Raw genomic sequence first — 23,907 nt, forward strand, 5'->3', positions numbered from 1 at the left:
ATGGTTCCAAGCCCGAGGCTCGCGCCGCTCCGGCAGCTCCTGGTGCTGGGACTGGAGCGGGCGCTCCTGGGCGCCTCGGCCCAAGAGCAGGTGCCAGGCACCAGCCCAGCCCTCGGGACAGCTCCTGGAGTGCAGACTTACGCAAGTTCACGGACTGCACGTCATGCCCTCCCGGCGACTTCACAGTGCCTTCTGCCTGGGCTTCTCCGCAGCCCTTCCAGCTTCCTGTGGAGTTATTCTTAAGAAAATACATTGCAAGCCCTAAGGAGTAACTGTGCAAGCAGCTGAAACGTAAGCCGCATTCCTGTTCTCGGGCTATTGAACGCAATGGCCGGGTTGGGGCAGGATCCCACCATCTCCATGGCACACGATGCCCAGGGACGGGGCATAAGCTAGGAGCTATGAAAGGATGTGACCCTCAGTCCCTCCTTTCTGCACCTGGAGACTGCTAGCCCAAACATCCCGCTCCTCCCTTATCCCAAGACTAACTCCCTGCGTTCCTACGCGTAGGGGAGAATGCAAACCTGCTTTAAGATATTTGACGTCCTGTGCACTCCTTTGCCACGCTTTGAGGCATCTGTCCTTGCTTCTCTCTCTCTCTCTCTCTCTCTCTCTCTCACACACACACACACACACACACACACACACACACACACACACACACACACACACCTATGTGCAGGATTCAGCTGCTGCTGCTCTCGATCGCAGAAGCAGCGTTGCACGGCCGCTCGGATTGGTGTAGGAGAACTTTCAGTGCGCGACTACACTCCCATCCCGCCGCTGTGGCCCATCTTGTGGCGGGAGGGCGTGGGGTGGGGAGGTAAGCCTAGCCCTCCCGCTGGGTGGGACTGCTTTCTGGCTTCTTGGTCAGCAGCTGGTGCTGCAGGAAAGGGAAGTTTACTACTCCCATCCAGGAGGCCGGCGGGAGTGCCTTCCAGAAAGGACAGGGACAGTCCGGCGCGCCGGCCAGCAGGAGGCCCCACCCATTCATCATTCCTTCTTTCATCAGGAGCCAGCCCCTGCCCCTCAGTCCGCCCTCCAGACAGCCAAAGCCAGACTCGACCGAACAGCGGTGTGGAAGGATGGGAACGGGTATGACCTTTGTGAGGCCTGGGTCTCTGCTCAGAGGAGCCTTAGAGGGTCTGCGACTACCCTGTCTCTGGTTCCAGCATAGAAAAGGAGACCTGCGCTGGCTCACACCAGACAGTTGGCACTAAGGAAGCTCAGCATTTGCACAAGCCCTCCGCCTCCAACACCACGCCCAAGGCTTGAGCGCCAGGTTGACACAAGGCACAGGCACACCGCCAGGCCCCACCCTCTCAGATGTACTGAAATTCCACCCCAGCCCCTCAGCCTGAGGGATTAGGCACCAGCTCCGAACTGGCCCTAAGACGCCTCCCCTCCCCCTTCAAATGAGGGGATATTTATTTCGGGGAGAAAGTTTGGAGGGGAGCGAGAACATATTAATAAAATCAATTTTAACTTTAAAAAATGATTTAGAACATTAGAACAATTTGAAACAGTTTTTTTTATCGCTAAGATTCCAATGTTATGAAACATCACAATGTTTTTAAATCACTGCTAAATTTTTGGTGCGGTGGAAGGAAACTGGAATATAAGTGGAGATCTGTACTTTTACTTTTGGTTCTAAGTACGAATTCATGGTGTAACTTTGGGCACTATCTGGGCCTCTCTCAGTTTCTTCATTTATACCATAGAGTGTAGAGTAGACAGCCCTTAGTGCCCCTTTAACTCCAAAATCCCTTGATTCTATTTATTAAAAGTTCTAGATTAGTACCAATATATTCTTGGCTGAAGAAAAAAACAATGAGCAGAGTTTACTGAAGAGCCCATGAGCTGGTGCTGCCCCCTCTAGTAGACTGACAAGGGTTGGGGGTGAAACCAGAGAAATATTTTGTCATTCAAATTGCTTCTTTCAGTCTCTCTCTATGGGCCTATTCCTTCATAGTCAAGAATTCTAAAAAACAAAACAAAACAAAAAACAAAACCCAAAACACCAATTTCTGTTTGTTTCTAACAGTTATAATGAAAAGAATTAAAACTCAAATAAATTATGTTGAATAACTATTAGCTAAGACAATTTGAGCAAACATGTTAAAACTACTCAAGGCGAGGATTGTTTCTATAATTTTCCAAAATAAATTTATCTGAGCCTGGATTGCAGGAGAGATCGCACCGTTTTAGGTGAATCTGTTTTTAATTTAACAACAGTATTAGAGACATTAAACATATTTTAAGAGAATCTGGAATTCGATAATATGATAGAAAAAGAATTAATATACATAATTTCAAATTGAAAACAAACATTTAGTTGTAGATTAGGTCTACACAAATAGTAATAATATGAAAGTTCAAATTGTTTTAAATTTTGTGTTTAAAGCATTATCCCCTGAATATTTTATTTTATAATAAAATTATGTGCTGTTAAAAAAATAGATCAGTTCCATTGCTGGCAATATTGCAAGATCATCTTAAAACCTAGCATACCTACAAAGTCTAGCTAAAGTATAACCAAAAGCTATGTAAATGGGAAGTGAAGCTCCTAAGAGAGTAATAAAATTCAGTAGAGGTCAAAATCAGGCACAATCTGAAATTTCTGACTATTAAACACAGGCTGACACTTGCTTTGGCATCTCAGAGAAGAGTTACCAATCTTCATTGGCCGTGGCTTAGATTTCAGCTGCTAAGATGAGACAGGAGATGAGTCATGGGCTGAAGCAAAGATGTAGTACTGGAACAGAGACTACCAATAAAACAGGAACTTTCAAAGGGATACACTTCAGTGTAAAGTGTGAGCTAGAAAAGAAAAAATTCCACTGGCAAATAGAACTCAAGAGAAAGTTTGACTGTTCAGGCTTGTGCTACAGGTAAAGAAAAAAATTGCTCACTGAGAATTTGTCACTAAGACTTATCCTCATTGTTTTGATTTTCCTATTTAAAATGCATAATCCATTGGGAAGCAGCAAACTGACAGAACAGCATAAAAGTGGTCTTCGATCGGAAACACCACTGGGATACTAGCAGAAGCAAAAGCACATCTCTAAGAGAGAGCATACCCTTAAACAAAACCCCTCAAAGCCGCGTGGGCATCCCATCATAAACATCAACTTGAGAGAACACATGAGGTAACATACCATCGTCTTCCTTTATTTCTGTTTCCTATGTTTCTGAGTTAACACACAATGACATACCACATACCGCACAGAGATGAAAGAAGCACAAGGCATAGTGGTTTAGAATGTAGCCTCTGGAGCCATGTCAAATAATGGTTTTGTGGACATAAGCTAGTTGAGTTCCTTGGTGTAAGACACTTTTTAAAAATTTCATTTGTAAAATTGGGGTTATCTTATCTCACAGGATCATGAGAATTGAAATGAGTCAGTACATAGGAAGTCCATGCAATCAGAATGGTACCGGCAGTATAGGAGCACTAGAAAGAGCTCGCTACCACCACCACCACCACCACCACCATCATCATCATAGTTCGTTAGTTGCTCACATTATACCACCTGTCTCATGATTAGGCTCTTTTTCCTCCACAGGTGCCCGGATGGATATTCATCTCTGCTGGAATTGAATCTTGAGGTAAACCCAGCAACTACACATCTCAAAGTTGTATGAGTTCATATGACTGGCTCCCTTGTGGAGAAGCAGCAGAACGAACTGTAAGAAAGTTTAATGAACTGTAAGAAAGTTTACCACTAAGCGAGGTAATTACAGAATATTTTAGAATCCACTGCTTACTTTTTGTTTACATAGTATGTGAAGAGGCACCACTGCCGCTTCAACCTTAGCACCCAGCCCATCCCTGCCACACCCTCCAGTGAAGACGCAGCACCATGCCATTCTGGACCATTGGAAAATGGAGTGAGGAGATTAGCCTGCCTGATCAGATTTCTAGTAGGACTTTGAGACTGGGCAACTCTCCATGCTCTTCCATGAGCTGTGCTGTCTTCCAGGAGCTGTCATGTTTCTCACCTTTTATCCAACATTTCAATTTTCCTTCATTGCAATTACAAGAGGGAGGGGGAAATTCCTTAGCATTCCATCTTTTGTCATTACCTCTTGATAAAGTTTATTCCTCTGAAAAAATGGTATTGATGTTTATCTTGTGATGCAAATGTGAGAATCAAGTAAAACATATTTTCAAACAGAGTAATTTTTAGCTTCTGTAATAATTCTTTAAATCTGTGCTGTAATTGCATACTTACTGGCTTTATCCTTGCTGAGGGATAGAGGACTACCTCTTCATTTCTGTCTCCTTTAACACCTAGCACAGTGTCATACTTGCATTAGAACTATTTTCACTCATTCGAAAAATATTTGTTGAAGATCTCGGATGCACCACTCTCTTGGGTTCTGTGTTTAACTGTAATAAACAATCAATTCCTGCTTTGCTTGATGAAAATTTGCTAAATTGACCTTTTCAGGTATACTGACCATGTATTCAGCTTACAGACAAGACTGTAAAATGTACCTTATTCACCTCCAGCAGTGCCAGGAAGTGTACCTGGGCAAATGACATACCCAGCCAGCCTGAACCTTCTGATCGAATGGGGACAGAGATACATTAGATGGCACCTGAGATGGTGCGAGGGACATGGTCTCTACTGAATGTGCCAACATCCCATTGAACACATATTCATGTGGTCCTCATAGATGGGTATTTTCTTTAAAAGTCTGTCTCATCCATTAGTGTGTGAACCTCTAAGGGTAGTATTTGTGTATTTTTTACCTTTGCATTACCCTCTGCCTTCGGAAATAGTTCAATGCCTGAATTTAGGAGGTGCTAAATAGAGTAATTATAAATAGAATGAAATAGTGGAGAGAGGGTATATTTTTTAAACAGCAAAACTTTTTACTGGTTACTATAAAAAATATTTCAAAAATATAGCCATTGATTGTTTTGTTATTCATTGGGCAGATACTGAGTGAATGCCTAAGAGGTACTATTCTTAACCATGCTAAGTGTTATCATGGATAATACTATGCTATCTCACTGATACATACTACATTGGAATGTATTATTCTGTTTTTCTCTTTTCTGGGGTTTCTAAGACATCTAGAGGCAAATAAATGGGGAACAGGTTCTGTGAAGGTCAACCAAATTACGGGAAAGATTCACTTTCAGTGTTCATTATCACTAGCCAAAAAGTTGTATTTGGTTTAGTTTATTAAATTCATACCTATGGATTTTCCAAGTTTGCACCTTCCAATATAAGTTAAATTAAAGCTTTAACACTGGGGCAGGGGGCAGCAGGTCCTAAAAAGCAGCCAGCTATCCCAGCAGAGCAGGCTGCTATCCCTGGAATCACTGCTCATTCTATACTTGAACTTAACATCCAGCTGGTTGAAAAATTAGACTGGTAACCAGCTTATTGTATACTTTTTGGGAAATCTTGTCATTAAAATTGTTTTAAAATGTATCCTTTACTGACAGTTATAAATTCCGGCAGCTTTCCTGCATGATACACTACTGCTGAAACCATACCTAAATTTTAATGTGTCTTAAGTAAGTGGATTAGGAATAAGCATTTATAAATAACTTGGTTATATCAGAAAGCTAGTCACTACTATAAAACACTACAAAAATGACTTTATTGGAATTAAACATATACGAAAACAAGGATCCTGAAGGAAACTGATATATAAGAAATTCCTTTAAAAAATCCCTCTGAAGAAAAGTTTAAAAAAAAAATAACTGTCTTAGTCCATTTTGGCTGTTATAACAAAAATATCATAGACTGGATGGCTTATAAACAGCAAACTTATTTATTGCAGTTCTAAAAAAGTCCAAGATCAAGGCCCCAGCAGATACTGTGTCTGGTAAGAGCCAGCTTCCTGGTTCACGGATGGCTGTCTTCTCACTGTGTGTCCTCATGTGGCAGAAGGGGCAAGGGAGCTCCTTGCCTTCTCCTTTGTAAAGATACTAATCCATTCATAAGGGCTCCACCCTCACATTCTGATCATCCCCCAAGTCTCACCTCTAAATATATCACATTAGGGGGTTAGATTCCAACATACTAATTTTAGGGGACACAGACATTCAGTCAATGGCATTCCACCCCTGGTCAGGACAAAATTCATTTATTTCATCCTAACAGCCAAAAAGTCTTAACTTGTTCCAAACTCAAAAGTCTGAAAGTCCAAAGTTGCATCTAAATCAGATAGGGGTAAGAATCAAGGTATGAGTCATCCTGAGGCAAAGTCCTCTCTATCTAGGAACCTGCAAAACCAAACAAATTATGTGTTTCCAAGATAAAATGGTGGGACAGGCACAGGACAGACATTCCTAGTCCTAAAAGGAGAAATAGGAAAGAAGAAAGGAGTGACGGGTCTTAGGTAAGTCCAAGACCACACAGCACAAACAACATTAAATCTTAGGGCTTAAGAATAATCTTTGACTCAATGCTCTGTCTTTTGGGCCCCTTTGGGATGGCCTTGTACCCACAGGGCTCAGAATGGCCTTCCCTGCAGAGACTCTCTACCCGGGCCCTGTGATCTCCAGGACTGGGGTTCAAAGCCCGAGTTTTGCCCAGATGGCCCCTTTTGAAATCAAGGTGAAGGCAGCCATACCCCCTTGACCTATGCACTATGAGATAGGGCCACATGGACCTGTACCCTCTGGACAGGTGGCCAATGAAGTCCATGCCATACCAGGGCGCACAAGAGCATAGCTGGAGTGGCAGAAGCACATGGCAAGAGAGTGCAGAGAGCAAGCCCCCCGGCCCCACCATGTGAAGTGGTGCCAGGTACTGTGCACAGTTCCCATTGGTACTGAAGGCCCTTCCTTTGAACCACTCAGCCCCCTAGGCCCTTCCATTATAGGCCTGTCATGGGAGAGGTGGCTCTTTTGACCACTGATGTGCCGTCAGGGTCATTCTTCCACTGTCCTGGAGAAGAGTTTCCTGGCTTCTGTTCAGAAGGCTCACTCACACTGATCTTATCAGTACTTTGGCCATACCCTCAGTGTTCTCATTTTTTGCTATATGGATAGGCTGAAAATTTTCCAAGTCTTTACATTCTGCTTCCTTTTGCTTAACAATTCTGCCTGTAAGTCATTTCTCACTGCTTGCATTTTACTGTAAGTCAGAGGAACTAACTGCACCTTCAACACCCTGCTTAGAACTCGCTTCAGCTAAACATCCAGTTTCATCACTTGCCAGTTCTGTGTTCCGCAAAACATGAGAACATGAACATAATTCATCCAAGCTCTTTGCCACTTTATAGTAAAGAGGGCCTCTCCTCAGGAACAAGTTCCTCATTTCCACCTGAGGCCTCATCAGAATAGCCTTAACCGCTCACGTTTCTACCAACATCCTGCTCAGGATTACTTAGCTATAAGAACACTGAGGCTTCCTCTACAGCTCTCTTTTCTATCAGAGCTGTCACCAGAATCACCTTTAAAGTTCTGTTAAAATATCTAGGCTTTTTTTTTAAAATGCAACTCAAAATGCTTCCGGCTTCTCCCCATGACCCAATTCAGTGCTGCTTCCACATTTTTAGGTATTTGTGACAGCAGCACCTCCAATCTCTGTCTGAATACATTTGGGTAACTGTACAGAAATACTGTGGATGGGGTGGCTTTAATAACAAGTATTTCTCTCTCACCGTTCTGGAAGCTGGGAAATCAAAGATCAAGGGGCTGGCAGGTTATAAGGACACTCATCCTCTTGCATGACCCAATACTGCCCCAACATCATACACTGGGGTAAATTCTCAAGTTTGGGGTGTGGGGAGGGATACAAGCATTCAGTCTACAGCAAAGACTTAATCCCAAGTCAAAAAATAGAACAGTATTTTACTATAAACCAAATTATATTTATTTAAAAGCCAAAAACGATATGATGAAGCATGAAAACACACAAATTTCAGGGCAGTTTTTGTTTTTAGTCAATCTGATGAATTTTACACAATGAAATACCATTAAGACATATATAGAAACCATAGTATAAAAATATAAGACATATTGTATTACTTTTTTTTTTTTAAAGATTTTATCTATTTGAGAGAGTGAGTGACCACAAGCAGGGGGAGCAGCAGAGGGAAAGGGGGAACAGGCTCCCTGGTGAGTAGGGAGCCCCATGCAGGGCTCGATCCTAGGACCCTCAGAATCATGACCTGAGCCGAAGGCAGATGCTTAACCAGCTAAGCCACCTGGGCACACCAAGATGTATAATACTGCTTTTAAAGAAAGTGGAATTATAACTGTAAGAGACAACTTAATACCACAAAAACTTTAAGCAGAAATTTAAAATGTCATATGTTAATTTTTTTTTTTTTTTTTTTTTTTTTTTTTTAGTATTACACAGCAGATCTTGAGATGTAGGAATATGGGCAAGTAAAAAGAAGGTTTATAGAGATAAACTTTCTCAGTACTATTTGTCTGATTTCATATATAAAATGTCAAACATTATTATAAGAAATAATATATATGTCTAAGACTGCAATTATACTTTCAAATATAATTATTTTTTTTAGAAAGCAGCAGTTTTACTTTAAAAAAAAAAAAAGCAAGTAGTAGCACCTAAAAATAAAAATTACCAGAAACTGAGTAAAACAACTTCACTATGAAAAGATAAATATAATTTAAAAATGAAGCACCTTTCTTTGACTTCAAGAGGAACTATGGGCAAAGGCCCTCATCTCTGAATAATCCCATTGGAGAACACTCAGGCTTGTTTTACTTAACAGTAAGTATACATTTCATTCAATATACTGGCTGTGTTGAAAGAACACAGTCCATGTCCAGATAGGAAGGTAGAATGCAAAAGAGACAGGTTGACTCATTAGAGTTTATTCACTAATACACTATGCTTTTAACTAGATAATAAAAACAAGTACATACTTTAACTATGGTGATCCTACATAATTTTACTGGTAAGCTACAGTTCACAGAGAAGCAGCATGTTTGCTGTGTTTTATTCTTTTCTTTGCATAGATAACAGATTTATCATCTAAATAAAAAGCAGCTAAGAAATATTAAACAACGTCAAGATTTAGAGGTTTTGCTTTTACAAAGTGCTACACAGAATGTCACATTTCAAAATTTAGTAACAAAACCCTAACTCTTGCTATTAAAAAAGCACAGTGGTTATCAGGGATCTTCTTGGAAGTTAAAAAAAAAAAAAAAACCAATTATCTTCTCTGTGTCACATCAAATGAGAAACAAAGGTTCAAAAGGCAATCTTAGAGATTTGGCCAAACATATTTTATATATAAGGCATTTGTGACCAAGAGAGATGAAACATTAAATGCAACCTCCTTATAAGGGCACTGGTATCTCTAAGATGCTCAGAGATCTAGAATGGCTGTAGCCCTTGTCACCTCTTTTCTTGAGAGTCTGACCCTGACTCCATATACAGGCAGGTCCTGACTGACCATTCTGATGAATGAGGGAGTACACATGGAAAATACAAACCTTATGATTAAAAAAAAAAATTATTTGGTAAAAAAAATGAAAATTTCCAAGGAAACTTAGAAACTTGCAAAACAGGGTTTTGATACATATACACAAGTAAATGTTTCCTTGTACAATAAACACATAGTGTTTCGGTCTGTCCTCCTTTTTGTTTTTAAAGATCAAGAGTATCATTCTTTTCACCTGGAATCAAATTTGTCTTCAGTAACAGGACAAGAGGTAGGAGAGGGAGGACAGGGTTAGAGATAAAAGCTCTATTACTCTATCTCAAAGACTGCTCTAAAAAGCTCATCATTTCATGACTTATTAATGTGAGAGCTCTGGGATTCATTTTCCCTTATGTCATGGTAAAGTGTTTTCAAGCTTACTGTAATATGTTTACCTGGTTATTGAGTCATAGCTTTTTCAAGGTGAATGCCTAGTCTACCAAAGGGACAAAGGACAGATAAAATCAACTGAAACATGTTTAGATTGTATTCTTGCTCTTAACACTCTTAGCCTGTTAGAGCTAATACCCAGTGAAAAAAACCTGCAGAAGCAGACACATATATTTGCAAATAATTCAGGGAATAATAAGCCCGATCCAATTTTCTACTTTTTTTATGAGCCATAATTGCTGATTTTCGGTGTCCATCTATCTTGATGAATGCTGTGGTGGGGACCTTTCAAAATACATGAAGTCCTGAAATTAGAAAAATAATTATAGATACATATATTTATATATATATTATATATAGAGAAAGATAACTGTATGTATATAGATACATACATAATTAGATGCAAATCATGAAGTATTATCCTCATAATTTATCAGGTGACCCTGATTCTAATTAAGAATAAATAAATCTAATAAAACCTTTATGAAAAGGACCTAATATGAAGACCAGCAATTACAGACTTGGAACTGTTGGTAACCAGTAATATCTCCATTTGGGGATTCCGATTAACAAACTCTTCATTGTTAAAAGGAAGAAAAACTGGACACTCAATATTAAATACGTTAAATATACCAACTGCAATATGTTAGCTACATTTTGAAGGTAAATATATCCATTTTATTTCCACGTAACCACTGATCAGTCAGGGTTACAGCAAGGGAACTGTACCTAAATAAATCGAAGGAAGATACAACACCAAGGAGCCCACTGACAGAGAGGTACGGGGTGGGGGAAATGGGACATCAGCTTTGGGTTATTTATTTCATTAAGAAGTCATAGGCTAGGCATCTTTAAGTAATGGAAAAGACATGCAATGAGGGCAAGTATACCCCCTGGAGGCCCCATATTCTCCAAGTACTCTTCTGGCCCTCTACTCCTATGATAGCTCATGGTCAGTGCCCTGAACAATGTAAGTATTTTTATCTCCATTTTATAGGTAAGACAAGTGAGGCCTGAAAGTGCTAACCGCTTTGCAAAATACGCAACTAGTCAGCGGTAGAGACAGACACTGTCCTAGTTTCAAAGTTTACTGCCTGTCTCTTACACTACACTGCATCGCATCACAAAGAGTGATTCTCTCAAGACAGCTCAAAAGCAACACTTACAATGAGGAAGCAAGCTCCAAAAATCATGGCTTTCATCTTCACGTCCAGATCTAACGGGAAGTGAATTTCAAAGTGGTCAGCGTCCCCCATTGCTGATAAGAGACCGTTCCACTTCCTAATAATGCTGCCGATGCTGGACATGCCGTCAAGGGATTTGACCTAGAAAGATAAGAATGTGACTTTAGGATGATTGAAAAATATTATAATACATTTCATTCTTCTACTTAGAAGCAGCTTGCACTGCCATCGCATAAATACAGGACAGGAAGTAATAAATTACTGTAAAGTAATAAGGAATCATGGCCAAGAAGGCTTGAGTGCCTTGCAACTGGTTAATAACTGAGCGGGGGTATATCTGACAGTTTGAAGCACAGTTCTATGTACTTCACAAACTTCAAGTGATCATTCAAGTTTCTGTGTGCCAAATCCACCCTGTCTTCTTAAAGCATGTAAGATTTCTGAGGGGCTTCAGCTTCCAAAAGGGGGATTCTGGCACTTGCCAGAGAGACAACTTCCAAATACTAACTTTGGGGGATCAAAATGACCCTATATGCCTGTCCCTAAAATTTGGCTTATCTATATTTTTCTATTTCTCTACAATGGTCTTTTAATAAATAAGCAATACTTGAAGAACTAAAAAAAAAGTTTATTGGGTACCATAGGAAATATATGAATGAGCAAATTGAGATAATGAAGCTTGCTGAAATTGCAAGGCATTCAAGAAGGATTCTCTAAGAAGCTCAGGAAATATTTCTAGGAATCTCCTTTGTCAGATTTGTAAGATAATAAGCACTTATTTTGGAGTCACTGAGATAGAGGCAAAACAAGAGGATTTTTCATTTTTCTGAGAAAATATAACCCATTACGAGTTTTATCCTATCTCATAAGGACAGAGACAATTTCTACCATGCAAATAAACAATGTGTATAATCTCGGGGTACTCCAAATGTCCTGTGATATGTGGGGTACTTTCATCACTCAGGACCTACATCCCAATCCTGCAAATTGTTGGTAAAAATGGTTAATTAAATATGACCAAGAAGAAAGAAATGGATTCAGTTGGGCTATTTACTTTCAGGTTTAGTGTTTTAAATGGTTTCTTCTTATCTTTATCAAACACTGAAATCATAAAAAAGTAGCTCACACTTTGGAAAACTGTAAGCAATCCACTAACAATACTTTGAAAATGATTTGATGTCAACCAATAACCCTTTCCTCATTCTGTTTTATTCATTCACATGAAAACATAATCTGAAACCAACTCATTCCAAGGTCTGTTAGTACATATAGAAATCTAGTAAAAATGTCATTTTTACACTTGTTTACCTCAAAAACTGAATCTGAACCACAGCCATAGGTTGAACATGGCCCGCGCACTCTCAACACATTGTCTTTCTTCTCATTCTGGATGCTGTAAACTGCCCTGCACAGGTTCCAGTGTTCCGCAACAAAGCCAATGGTGACACCGGGAGGACACTGTACCTCCAGCTGCAAATGAGGAAGTGAGAGAGGGGAGGAAGCTATGCACCGATGTATATACATGGACACACCACCTAGATGTGCTCTGAGGTCTTTCAAGGACTAGAAACAATGTTACTAGTTACTAGTTCCATTTTACCCAGGCTTGCTCTTATGGCTGTAGATGAGAACAGCCTGGAGAGCTGAGGTCACCTTTCCCATGGGAACAAAAGGATTGCTTGCTATAAGGGACAGTTCTCAAAGCTCAGTATTGCTCAGCTGTATGCAGCACCTGCTTGGGCTCTGCTGATTCAACCCTATAGACCTTGGGAGCAAGGGGACTGACCCCAACATACTGCTCATGGCACTCACGCTGTTTACTGTGCTGTAGTAATGTTCTTTGTCTCTGCTCTAGGTGTCTCATGTCTTCTGGCACAATTCATGACAAAGTAGCAAGGTAACGTCTTAGATTTGAATCTCAGACAAGACAATTATAAGAGAAAACAGAAAAAGAGGCATTCTGAAAACTGAATATTGTGAAAACAACAGAATGTGTGAGTGAATATATAAAGCCATTTTATTTGTTTATTTGACAAACTGACAGAGAGCACAGCAGAGCGAGAGGGAGAAGCAGGCTCCTCGCTGAGGAGGGAGCCTGATATGGGACTGGATCCCAGGACCCCAGGATCATGACCTGAGCTGAACGCAGACATCTAACCTACTGAGCCATCCAGGAGCCCCTATAAAGCCATCTTAAAAAGAGTTTCAAAATTGTCCATGGCCCTGTTTTAGCTAAACATCTTTATAATATTCCTTTGTGAAGAACTAAGATCTTCATATTGATTAATAACAAGAGTCACAAAATTAAATTATTTAGTAAAAGCCCAGAGGTAAAGTTCTACTGGTAGCTTTTCTGGTGTCATATATAGTTTTCTAAGAGTTTTGAGTCCACTAGGTCTCAGCATGGGGCAGGACTACATAGCTTCATGAACTGTCAAGTAAAGATATAATATTTTAAAAAGATGTAACTGTTCATATATATATATTCACACATATACATAAACATACACATTTGATAGCTGCCTAGCATTAATATCTTTTACAAGTATAGGCCTAAGAGCTAAAAAAAAAAAAAAAAAAAAAAAAACCCACAAAACTGTATACAAGTAAATTATTTAAAGATTTATTTGAAGGATGCTTGGGTGACTCAGTCTATTAAGCATCTGCCGTCCCCTCAGGTCATGATCCCAGGGTCCCAGGATGGAGCCCTGCGTCAGGCTCTGGCACAGCGGTAAGCCTGCTTCCCCCTCTCTCACTCCCCCTGCTTGCATTCCCTCTCTCTCGCTATGTCTCTCTTTGTCAAATAAATAAATAAAATCTTAAAAAAAAATTCATTTGTGAAGAAAACCCAACTCATGAATATGAAGAATTCCTAGTATATCCCAAAGGACTAAGAATTAAAGGTGAAGATTCATCTCAACTATCAGGCCATCTATCAGTAATGATAGAGGATCAGTAATGATAGAGGAGGAAGACACCTGGGAACAACGTTCCCTGAGCACTGTACTATCTGCCAGGTCTGTAATGAACAGTTAACTTTTATTTACTACTTAATCCTCAAAGCAATCCTGTTTACAGGTGCTATTATTACCTCCATCTTACAGGAAATCAAAACACAGAAAAGGTTGTAAATAAATTAACATTTAGTATGTGCTGGCACTTACTATGTCTTTAAAATATCCCAGGAATCCTATGGGGTATTGTCGTGCATATTTATGTACCAGAGCACTGAGGCCCAAAGAAGATAAGTAAATTGCACAATTTAAGTAGGTGACATATCTGGAATTCAAAATTCTGGTGGACCTCTCACTAAAGCTGCTTCTTTCCCTACAGCAAACAGCTTTCCTAGAGCCACATGGGTTGTAGACAAGGAACCCAACTGTAACTCAGAATGCCTGCTCTGTAGGTCCGGCCCTCAGGGGACTGTAACCTCACCAGGCACTTCATCTTTTTGAGCCACCCCTTCTTTATCTGTGGCAAGTGTGGACTGGGATGCGGAGTGTGAAGTCATCCAAGGTCTCTTCCAATTCTAAAAGTATTTGATGATGTCTAGCGACATCTTATCTAGGGATACGTAGCTACATGTAGACAAATGTGTGTGACTTCTGTTTTAGGTCATAAATACATTTCCAATTCACTAGACACAACTGACAGAATTACAGTCACTGAATAAATAACCCTAATTTGTGCTTGACCCCCCCAACTAGCACTGGAAGGCAAGAATCCACAAGAAAAAGCCCTCTGTGTTTTTCCTTGCATGAGACAATGTGGCTTCCCCCCACCCCCACTCTCTTCTTTCATTCTGATCATCAGAGCCAGTGACAATCCCCTCCTGTGTCATTCTGGAAGGAGCACAAGGATGCTGGGAAGACTTGGATCAGGAAGAAACCAGGGATAAGACCTGCATTCTCTGACCTCTTGCCTGGCGGAGGGACAACAGAGGCAACAGCAGGTACATCTGAAAGGTCTCTGCATCGTCATGATTTCTCGGCCCATACAGTCGGTGACCCGGAGGACGAAGGGCCTTAGAGTCCGGTAAGCATTTCTGGTAAAGTCGTCTGTGTCTTCAGTTACGATGTAAACCATCTGGTCCAGACTGTTTTTAATATCGTATCTATTATTAGTTTCAAAAGATGTCATCACTAAAAATAATAAAATGAGAAAGACACTTTAAATTAGAAGCAGTTAAAATGGGCCTCAAGAAGTCCTTCTGTAGTATTTCTTAGGGGATTAAAGCAAAACAGCTTTTTAAAAATTTAAAGTGAAATATTACAACTGATTAGGTCACCAAAATAATTCAGACACCCAATACGTATTTAGTAATTTTGATTACGTATTTAGTACATATCTAAATACGTATTTAGTAATTTTAGTAATCTAAAACATTTCTTTTAAGGAGGTAGTATAAAATGATTTTTAAACTTTTCCACATAAATGCAAAGACTAAAACTATATTCCTGCAGTACCTGAATTTAGAAAACTTTAATTATAAAACCATTTAAATGAAATTATACATTTTACCATCAAGTAGTCAGCTCAAGAAATATACGGAGACGGTCAGAGTCATTTCTAATTGCAAATAAGAAAATGAACCAAGGAAGCTCCGAAGCTCTGTGTGGTGGTCACACGAATGTGCACATCTGGTGGCAAAGTGAAGGTCAGGAATCCAGTGAGGATGAACTGAGATTAAGCAGTATGTTTACTGTGATTTCTTTTTACTTCTAAACCAAGGGCAGTGGACCAGAACTTAGCAAATTTAGATTCTATTTCCAGCTCTACCACTGATTAGCTGACTGTTATGCCCCTGGCTAACTCATTTAGTCTCTTGGCTCCTTCTTTTCCTTTTCCATGAAAGATGAATATGCAAAATAGAGTGTTGGGGAGGGGTGACCATATAAAACATCTTTTTCAAGCCTAAGAACTTATTAGGTATGATACATAAATAGATACAATTATACAAAATAATTCCCTTTATACTTTCTTGAAGAAAGAGTAAAAGAAGATAGTCTTTTCTCCTTGAACCATTAAGAAATGATCTATATTAATAAGGAACTAGATTTGGGGTGATGCAAATTTCCACCTGATTCAAATACTGCTGAACATTATGAAATTATACATACTTTCCAGAGGCTCAAAATGCTGAAGGACGTGTATGCTGTCCAACTGTTGGGATAGAACAAAGAAATTAGGAAAAATAGAAATAACAGAATTAAATCAAATCAGTGTTAGAAAAGAAGCTAATGAGAGGTACAAAAATGTATTCATTGCTACCAAAATATCTTTTTGAAATTGAGTGGAATAAAAAAAGTTATTGAGTGAAATTAGTCTATCTGTATACCTGGTGAGCAGAGCTGTCCAGATAGGAATACCACTTTTCTCCAGTTCTATTTCAAAAGGTAAACAGTTGCCCAAAAAAAAAAAAAAAAAAAAAAAAAAAAAAAAAAAAAAATAGATAAGGTTGCCTGGTACACTGACTGTATGGAAGAACATCATCTTCCTGCTACAGTAACAGCATCTAGAACAAGCTGTGTTGGCACAGATTGTTTCTAGCTCAGCTCCTACTCCCTGATCTTATGGACATGTGTGTCACTCACACTCAACAGCCTGGAGATGCTCAGGAAGTTCAGGACAGTTTAACATGGACCAGCCACAGCAGAAGCTTTTTCTCAGTGGCTTACAGAGAGCAAATGTGCCAGCCAGGGACCTCACACAGGAGTATCCAGTTTTATTTTCACAGGTACATCTGGAAGATGTTCACACGCTGACTTCCATTCATTTGAGCTACTAATGGCAGGGTCTTCCCTAGGTGCATACTTTAATCAGGAGAGGGTCCATAATGCTGGAAGCATGTGATTAGGGTTAGGATAAAGGAGAGGAAACATTCTGGGATGGGATCTCTTAAAAAGGGTGTTGGGAACACCACTAGATACACTTCCATCTTACCTTCACTTAGGAATCACTCTAAAGAGAATTTGATGGGCCCACTACCTGACATTTTTGAGAATATTCTAGCAGACAAGAATAAGCCTCTTTGAGGACAGAGTAATTATATCTATATAATTTTAGATGATATAGATCATTCATAATCCCTGAGCCCAGAATATTGCCTGAAATTTGTATTTCACCAAATATTCATTGAATACATTAACTAAAAAAGTACATGAATGTGGTAATAAAGAACGTAAAAAACAGCTAGACATAAATATTTTGTGGTGTAACTGACTACAAGAGGGTATGGGGAAGATACAATACAATACAATACAATACAATATAATCCTTCCTTCATTAAAAACATTTTCTTACATGAAAACACAATCAGGTGAGGGGGTCTAAACATGTCTTATAATAAAATTCCAAAACTGGCCACTAAAGTGGTTTATAGTTCCTTTAAAAATCCAGAATGTTAAAGTCTAGAACTCAAAGCAAATATATTCAAAAATATTCAAAAAAATATGCTGATAAAAACGTCCACTGCTGAGCAAAATATTCTAACGAAAAATGACCTGTTAATGCCAAAGAAGGTCATACAATCAGACACTATGGTTACTATGACAAACAAACTGATAGAGTCACTGGCCAAGCCAATACTCTACAAACAATAGAATCCTGCTACTTTGCTCCAGGTTCTTGACAGTCCTGATAATGATGCACAGAATCTACACTGGAGATTGTAAAAGGCTAAGATAAGGAAAATGATAAAGCAAATGACTGGTTCTGTCTTCTGTTTGCATATGTGTTTCACCTAATAACATCCACAAGCTACCACCCATCGGATGTACCCTGTGTGCCCCAAATAGTAGGCACACTATAAACCTTAGCTCTTGAAAAATTCTCCTAACAACCCAGTAAGGTATGTATCGCTAGTACTACTTTATTGATGAGGAAACTGAAGCACCAACATGTTATGAAAGTTACTGAAGGCTGCCGAGTGAGGAGGCAGTACAGCTAGAATTTAAAACCAAGTTTGTCTGCCTCCATGCCTTCACTTGAGTCTTACGCATTCAACATGAAAGCAACTGTTGAAGATGAAAAACTTCAGGGCAAGATAAATGATGAAGACAAACAGAAGATTCTTGACAAGTGCAATGAAATCATCAACTGGTTTGATAAGAACCAGACTGCAGAGAAGGAAGAATTTGAACACCAGCAAAAAGAGCTGGAGAAAGTCTGCAACCCCATCATCACCAAGCTGTACCCGAGTGCAGGGGGCATACCAGGAGGAATGCCTGGAGGCTTCCCTGGTGGTGGAGCTCCTCCCTCTGGTGGTGCCTCCTCTGGGCCCACCATTGAAGAGGTTGACTAAACCAATCTGAGAATAAATAGGTTGAGCGTTGTTCCACACACAATATTCAAAGGACCCAAATTTGTAGCAAATTCCATGGCAGTTATAATGTTGAGCTGCTATAGCAAAAAAACTGGGCATTCTTGATACTTGAATATGGAATATGTGCACAGGGAAAGGAAATAAACATTGCACTTTATAAGCACTGTATTGTTAAGGAGAAAATGCAATGTCTTAAATAAAACTGTATTTAAAATTGGCACCAAAAAAAAATGCCTGTTGGTTTTGTTTCTTTTTTCACTTTTTTTTAAAATTCGAAACATCCCTGAAAGAGAAAACAGAGTTCATAAAATACTTTCATTTAACTCCCATCAAGAGTAGGAGAAGAAATTCAAAAACTAGGCAAATTAAGAAAACCGACAAGTTCCCTTGCTTATAATGTATTTCAACATCTCCTTTTTCTAAAACCGAACATGATTCAATAGGTTCTAAGGGACTTCCAGGACCAGCTTCATCTTATTTTCATTAAGCAATCCTTTCAGAGTCTCTGACATGTGGTTTTTAGCGATACCATATGGTACATGATCCTGACACACTGCCCCGGTTTCTGACCCAGATTTCCTGGTGCCTTCAGAATGTCTGTATCAATGGAAAGTACGAATCCACTGTGTTGTGGGAAGGGGGTCCCTGGAAATTTGCCTGAAGCAAAGCCCTTGCCTGAAGCAAAGAGCCCTTCTCCTCTTTTTATTTACATTATATGTTGGAGGGTGGCAGGAGTAGTTAATGAAAAGTGTGCAGTAATGAGAAAAAGGGACGGGCAGAGGCACTCAGTGACTCACAGTCTACTGTTCTGTTCTTTGTGTTGCTGTTCTTGGTGTTAACTCTTTACTTCTATGCAAACGACACCTCAAAGAGCATCTTCGATAGTTTCTCCTCTGTTCCTGTTCTTTAAACTGCCTTCCACAGGACACCTTGCATATCTTAAAATTCAACATGTATCCTTTAGACAGCCGTACCGATCCCTGCACTCACTTGCCCTTCACATTTCTAAAATCAGGACTGCCGCTCCTACGGTCTCACAAACAGGACCTCTGTCATCACCGACCCATCACCTTCATCCACTCTGTCCAGCTGTGGATCTCTTCTGTCAGATCCCCAGTCATACTTCATCAGAAAATTATTTGGACTTGTGTGGAGTACCTGGGTTAAGTATTCCAGACCAGGAGGACAGTTCGGCAGAAGAGCAGGGCCTGGCATCCACGGGATTGGAACAGGCTGATGTGGCATATGATATTTGCCAGGCTGGTACTGGATAGGATGGATACCAGCTGGTAGCTGGTATGAGGGGAAGGCACAGGGCTGCTGCGGGCTGTAGTATCCCAAGGGCAAGCCTCCTGGGTAGCCTGGGGGTACAGGGAGAGCTGGTCCAGGGGGTCCTGTATCCAAGAACAATGAAAGCATTAGACACTATTAACACTACAATACATTGGAAGTTAGAATGACCTTTTACATGAAAAATGTATGTGTCACACAACATTCACTATAACATGATCCATTTTCTGAATGGGTACCATGCACCAACAACGTACTAAGGAAGGGGCTTTACATATTAACTCGTTTAATCCTCTGAAACCTTATTTCTGAAAGTCTGAAACATCGAATAACATGTTGGCTTCTCTGTATTAGGTTTCTCCCTTGGAGATCGTAGTATACCCACCCACTGCACTAGCTTGTGGTGGGATCAGCACAAGACTTAGCAAACAATTAGCCCTGTACACTGATGTCGTCATATTTATGTTTATTGTTATTGTTTAAGGTCACAAAGACAGTAACTTCAAAGGGATGTTTTTAATGATGGCTATGAAATTCCAGAACAGTTTTATCACTCCAGAAAGCAAGCCCATACCCATTAGCAGTCATTTCCCATCTTCTTCCCTGGTCCCTGGAAACCACTGTCACTGCAGAGTTCCCTAACCTAGACATTTCCTATAAATGAAATCATGTAACATACAGCCTTTGTACCTGGTTTCTTTGATTTAGCATAATATTTTCAAGGTTCATCTGTGGTGTAGCAAGTACTAGTATCTCATTTCTTTCTATGGCTGAGTAATATTTCATTGCGTGGACATATCATATCACATTTTATGTATCCATTTCTCAGTTGATGGGCATTTGGGTTGTTTCTACCTTTTTGCAATTATTTATAATAATACCGCTGTGAAATTAGTGTACCAGTTTTGGTGTGAACGTAAGTTTTCAACTCTCGAGTACATACTTAGGAATGGAATTAGCCTTAATGTTTTAAGGGAATGCCAAATTGTTTTCCAGAGAGTGGCTTCACTGTTTTACACTCCTACTGCTGAACTCATTTATGAAGGCTAGTTGTTTGGACGTGTGTGTATTCCTTAGGGTTTTCTACATACAAGATTATGTCATCTGCAAACAGAGATAGCTTTGCTTCTTCCTTTCCAATCTGGATGACTTTTATTACTTTACCTTGCCAAATTTTCCTGGCTAAAACCTCTAGCACAATGTTGAATAGAAGTGGCATGAAGAGATATCCTGTCTTGTTCTTGACTTGAGGGGGAATGCTTTTGGCTTTTGCTATTGAGAATGATGTTTTTCATGGATGCCTTTTATTAGGTTGAGGAAGTTCCCTCCTAATAGCTTGTTAAGTGTTCTGAATCACGTGGGATGTTTCACTTGGTCAAATACTTTTTCTCTACCCAATATGATCATATGATTTTTGTACTAATCCCATTAATATGGTACATACATTGACTGATTTTCATATGATAAACTGAACTCTCACACTTGTCACAAACTGCACTTGGTCATGGTGTATAATTCCTGTTACATGTTGCTGGATTTGATTACTACACTGCTAGTATTTTGTGAGCATTTTTGTCTCTGTATTTATAAGGAATATTGCTTTATAATTTTCATTTTTTGTGATGTCTTTGTCTGATTTTACTAGTAGGGTAATACTAGCCTCACAGAATGGGTTGGGAAGTAAGTGTTCACTGTTCTTACATTTCTTATAAAGGGCTGGTATTAAAATCTTCATTAAGCACTTGGCAGAATTTACTAATGAAGCCATCCAGACCTGGGCTTTACTTTGTGAGAAATTTTTAAATGACTAATTCAATCTTTTTGCTTGCCATATAGCTCTATTCAGAGTTTCTTCTTGGAGTCAGTTTCAGCTGTTTGTGTTTTTCTAGGAATTTGTGTATTTCACCTAGGTTTTCCAGTTTGTTGGTATACAACTGTTTATTGTATTCTCTTGTGATACATTTTAATTTCTGTAAACTTGTTAGTAATGTCTCCATTTTCACTCATGATTTTTATGCATTGAGTCTATTTTTTTCTTGGTCAGTCTGGCTTAAGATTTCTCAATTTTGTTGATATTTTCAAAAACCAACTTTTGGTTTTGTCAGTTTGGCTTATTACTTCTCTTTTCTCTATTTCATTTACTTCTATTTTAAATTCTGTTATTTCCTCCTACTCGCTTAAGATTTGACTTCTTTCTAAGGTGGAAAGTTGGGTTACTGATTTGCAGTCTTTTTTTTTTTTTAATGTAGGTGTTGATAGCTATAAATTTCTCTTTGTGCTTCTTCTTAGATTTATTTATTTGTCCAAGAGGCCGCATGGGGGAGGGGAGAGAATCTTAAGCAGACTCCCTAGTGAGAGCAGAGCCTGAGTGGAGCTCACAGCCAACTGAGTCACCCAGATGCCCCTCTCTATGCTCTGTTTTAGCTGTATCCCATAAGCTTTGGTATACTGAGACTTTTATTTACCTCAAAAATATTTTCCAATATTTCTGTTGTGATTTCTTTCTGCCCTTTTGGTTATTTAAGGGTGGGTTAATTTCCTCAGATTTCCCAACTTTTCTTCTACTTTTATTGATTACTAATTGTATTCCATTGTGAAATGTATCTGATTTTATTTGTTTTAAATTTATGAGACTTGTTTTATGGCTTAATCAGTAATCTATCTTGGAGAATGTCCTACGTGCACTTGAGAAGAAGGTGTATTCCGCTGTTGTTGGGTAGAGTGATCTGTATGTGTCTATGTTTAGTTTGGTGTTTGGAGTATGGTGTTGCTTAGGCTTCTATTTCCCTTTCAACCTTCTGCTTAATTGTTCTATCCATTACTGTAAGTGGAATAATGCAATTTCCAATTCTTATTTACTGAATTGTCTATTTAACCACTGAATTCGGTATTATATATAATTGTTATGTCTTCTTGATGAATTGACACTTCTATTATTGTAAAATGTTCTTCATCTCTAATAACAATTTTTGCCTTAAGGTATATTTTGTCTGAGGTAAGCATAGCTATTTAATTCTTCTTTTTTTTTTTTTTATCATGAAAAAACTGTATTTAGATTTAGCCAGCTGGACTGAGTTTAGATGATCCCAATTTTGTTGGCAACATCCAAAGCATCATAGTCATGGGCCAGCCGAACATATGCCTTCTTCTCTCCATCAGGCCTGATTAAGGTGTTGACCTTGGCTACATCAATGTCATAGAGCTTCTTCACAGCCTGTTTGATCTGGTGCTTGTTGGCCTTGACATCCACAATGAACACAAGTGTGTTGTTGTCTTCTATTTTCTTCATGGCTGACTCTGTAGTCAGGGGGAACTTGATGATGGCATAGTGGTCAAGCTTGTTTCTCCTGGGGGCGCTCTTTCAAGGGTATTTGGGTTGCCTTCAGAGACGCAGAGTCTTGGGTCATCGGAACGTAGGTGATGTGTGGATCTTCTTTTCTTTGTGACTGTGGACGCCTTTCAGCACCGCTTTCTTGGCTTTCAAAGCCTTTGCTTTGGCTTCGGCTTTGGGAGGGGCAGGGGCTTCCTTCTTAGCTTTCGGCGCCATCTTTGTAAAAGCTATTTCACTAATTCTTATCAACAACGAAGTTGGAGAAACATTATTCTAATATAGTGTTTTACAATCTGTACATACATTAGTGGTCTGTGAAATCAATTTAATGATTCACAATTAAAATTTACTACACTAGAAAAAATAGAAAAAAATCAAACTGTATTGCCCATATGCTGTTTATTCACTATGCTGAGTATTACTTGATGAAATATTATATTTAGTGTATATATCGTAAATATATATGAATTTTTTTTATATAAATATATACATAGTTTACTGTGGGTCATAGTAGATTGTCATCAAGAATGTTTGGGGGGGTCACCTGGCTGCTTTAGTTAATACAGCACATGAATCTTGATCTTGGGGTTGTGAGTTTGAGCCCTACACTGGGTGTAGAGTTTACTTTAAAAAAAAAAGAAAAAAAAATAAATAAAGAAAAGAAGTTTGAAAGTCAGGGATTTAAAGAACCTTTTGTTTAGCCAATGTAAAAAAGCCAATATAGAATCCATTTCACTATTCTAAAATGGAAAAGATGGAGAAAAGGTCACAAAACTGTGATGCATAATCACACAGGAGTTTGTTTTCACCATGGTTGGAAACAGTTTTGTTGGAAACAAATCTTACCTAAATATAGGTAAACCTGAGTTTCTTTCTGAAAATTGCTATTTGTTTATAAAATTACTGTTTATAATGTGCGTATGTGCGTGTATCTATGTTTTCTTATACTGGGATGT

General features: G+C 39.2%; 1 protein-coding gene, 1 long non-coding RNA gene and 1 pseudogene across 11 annotated transcripts in view; 1 reads left to right on the plus strand and 2 right to left on the minus strand.

Moving 5' to 3' along the window:
• Positions 1-207: 207 nt before the first annotated feature.
• Positions 208-4,178, plus strand: LOC309854387. 3 transcript variants are annotated; one of them, XR_014306194.1, is made up of 3 exons: positions 208-291; positions 2,988-3,149; positions 3,567-4,178. It is a non-coding gene; the product is annotated as an uncharacterized lncRNA (long non-coding RNA). The 3 variants fall into 3 exon arrangements; XR_014306196.1 differs by lacking the exon at positions 208-291 and adding an exon at positions 853-1,095; XR_014306195.1 differs by lacking the exon at positions 2,988-3,149.
• Positions 4,179-8,529: 4,351 nt separating this feature from the next.
• The window catches only part of PLSCR4 (phospholipid scramblase 4), a 46,185-nt gene continuing 30,807 nt past the window's right edge, over positions 8,530-23,907 (minus strand). For all 7 annotated transcript variants that reach the window (XM_082713278.1, XM_082713276.1, XM_082713275.1 and 4 more), the window contains 6 exons: positions 19,489-19,724; positions 16,127-16,169; positions 14,922-15,148; positions 12,315-12,476; positions 10,989-11,147; positions 8,530-10,127 (listed from right to left, as the gene is read on the minus strand). In XM_082713278.1, the coding sequence (XP_082569404.1) occupies positions 10,080-10,127; positions 10,989-11,147; positions 12,315-12,476; positions 14,922-15,148; positions 16,127-16,169; positions 19,489-19,724 (875 nt within the window). In that variant the 3' untranslated portion in view covers positions 8,530-10,079. The remainder of the gene's footprint in view (positions 10,128-10,988; positions 11,148-12,314; positions 12,477-14,921; positions 15,149-16,126; positions 16,170-19,488; positions 19,725-23,907) is intronic.
• On the minus strand, positions 22,682-23,187 carry LOC309854344 (large ribosomal subunit protein uL23 pseudogene; annotated as a pseudogene). The gene has a single exon. The product of its transcript is annotated as a large ribosomal subunit protein uL23 pseudogene (transcript).

This window comes from Mustela nivalis, assembly GCF_964662115.1.
Source record: "Mustela nivalis genome assembly, chromosome: 1".
NCBI classification, from domain to species: domain Eukaryota; kingdom Metazoa; phylum Chordata; class Mammalia; order Carnivora; family Mustelidae; genus Mustela; species Mustela nivalis.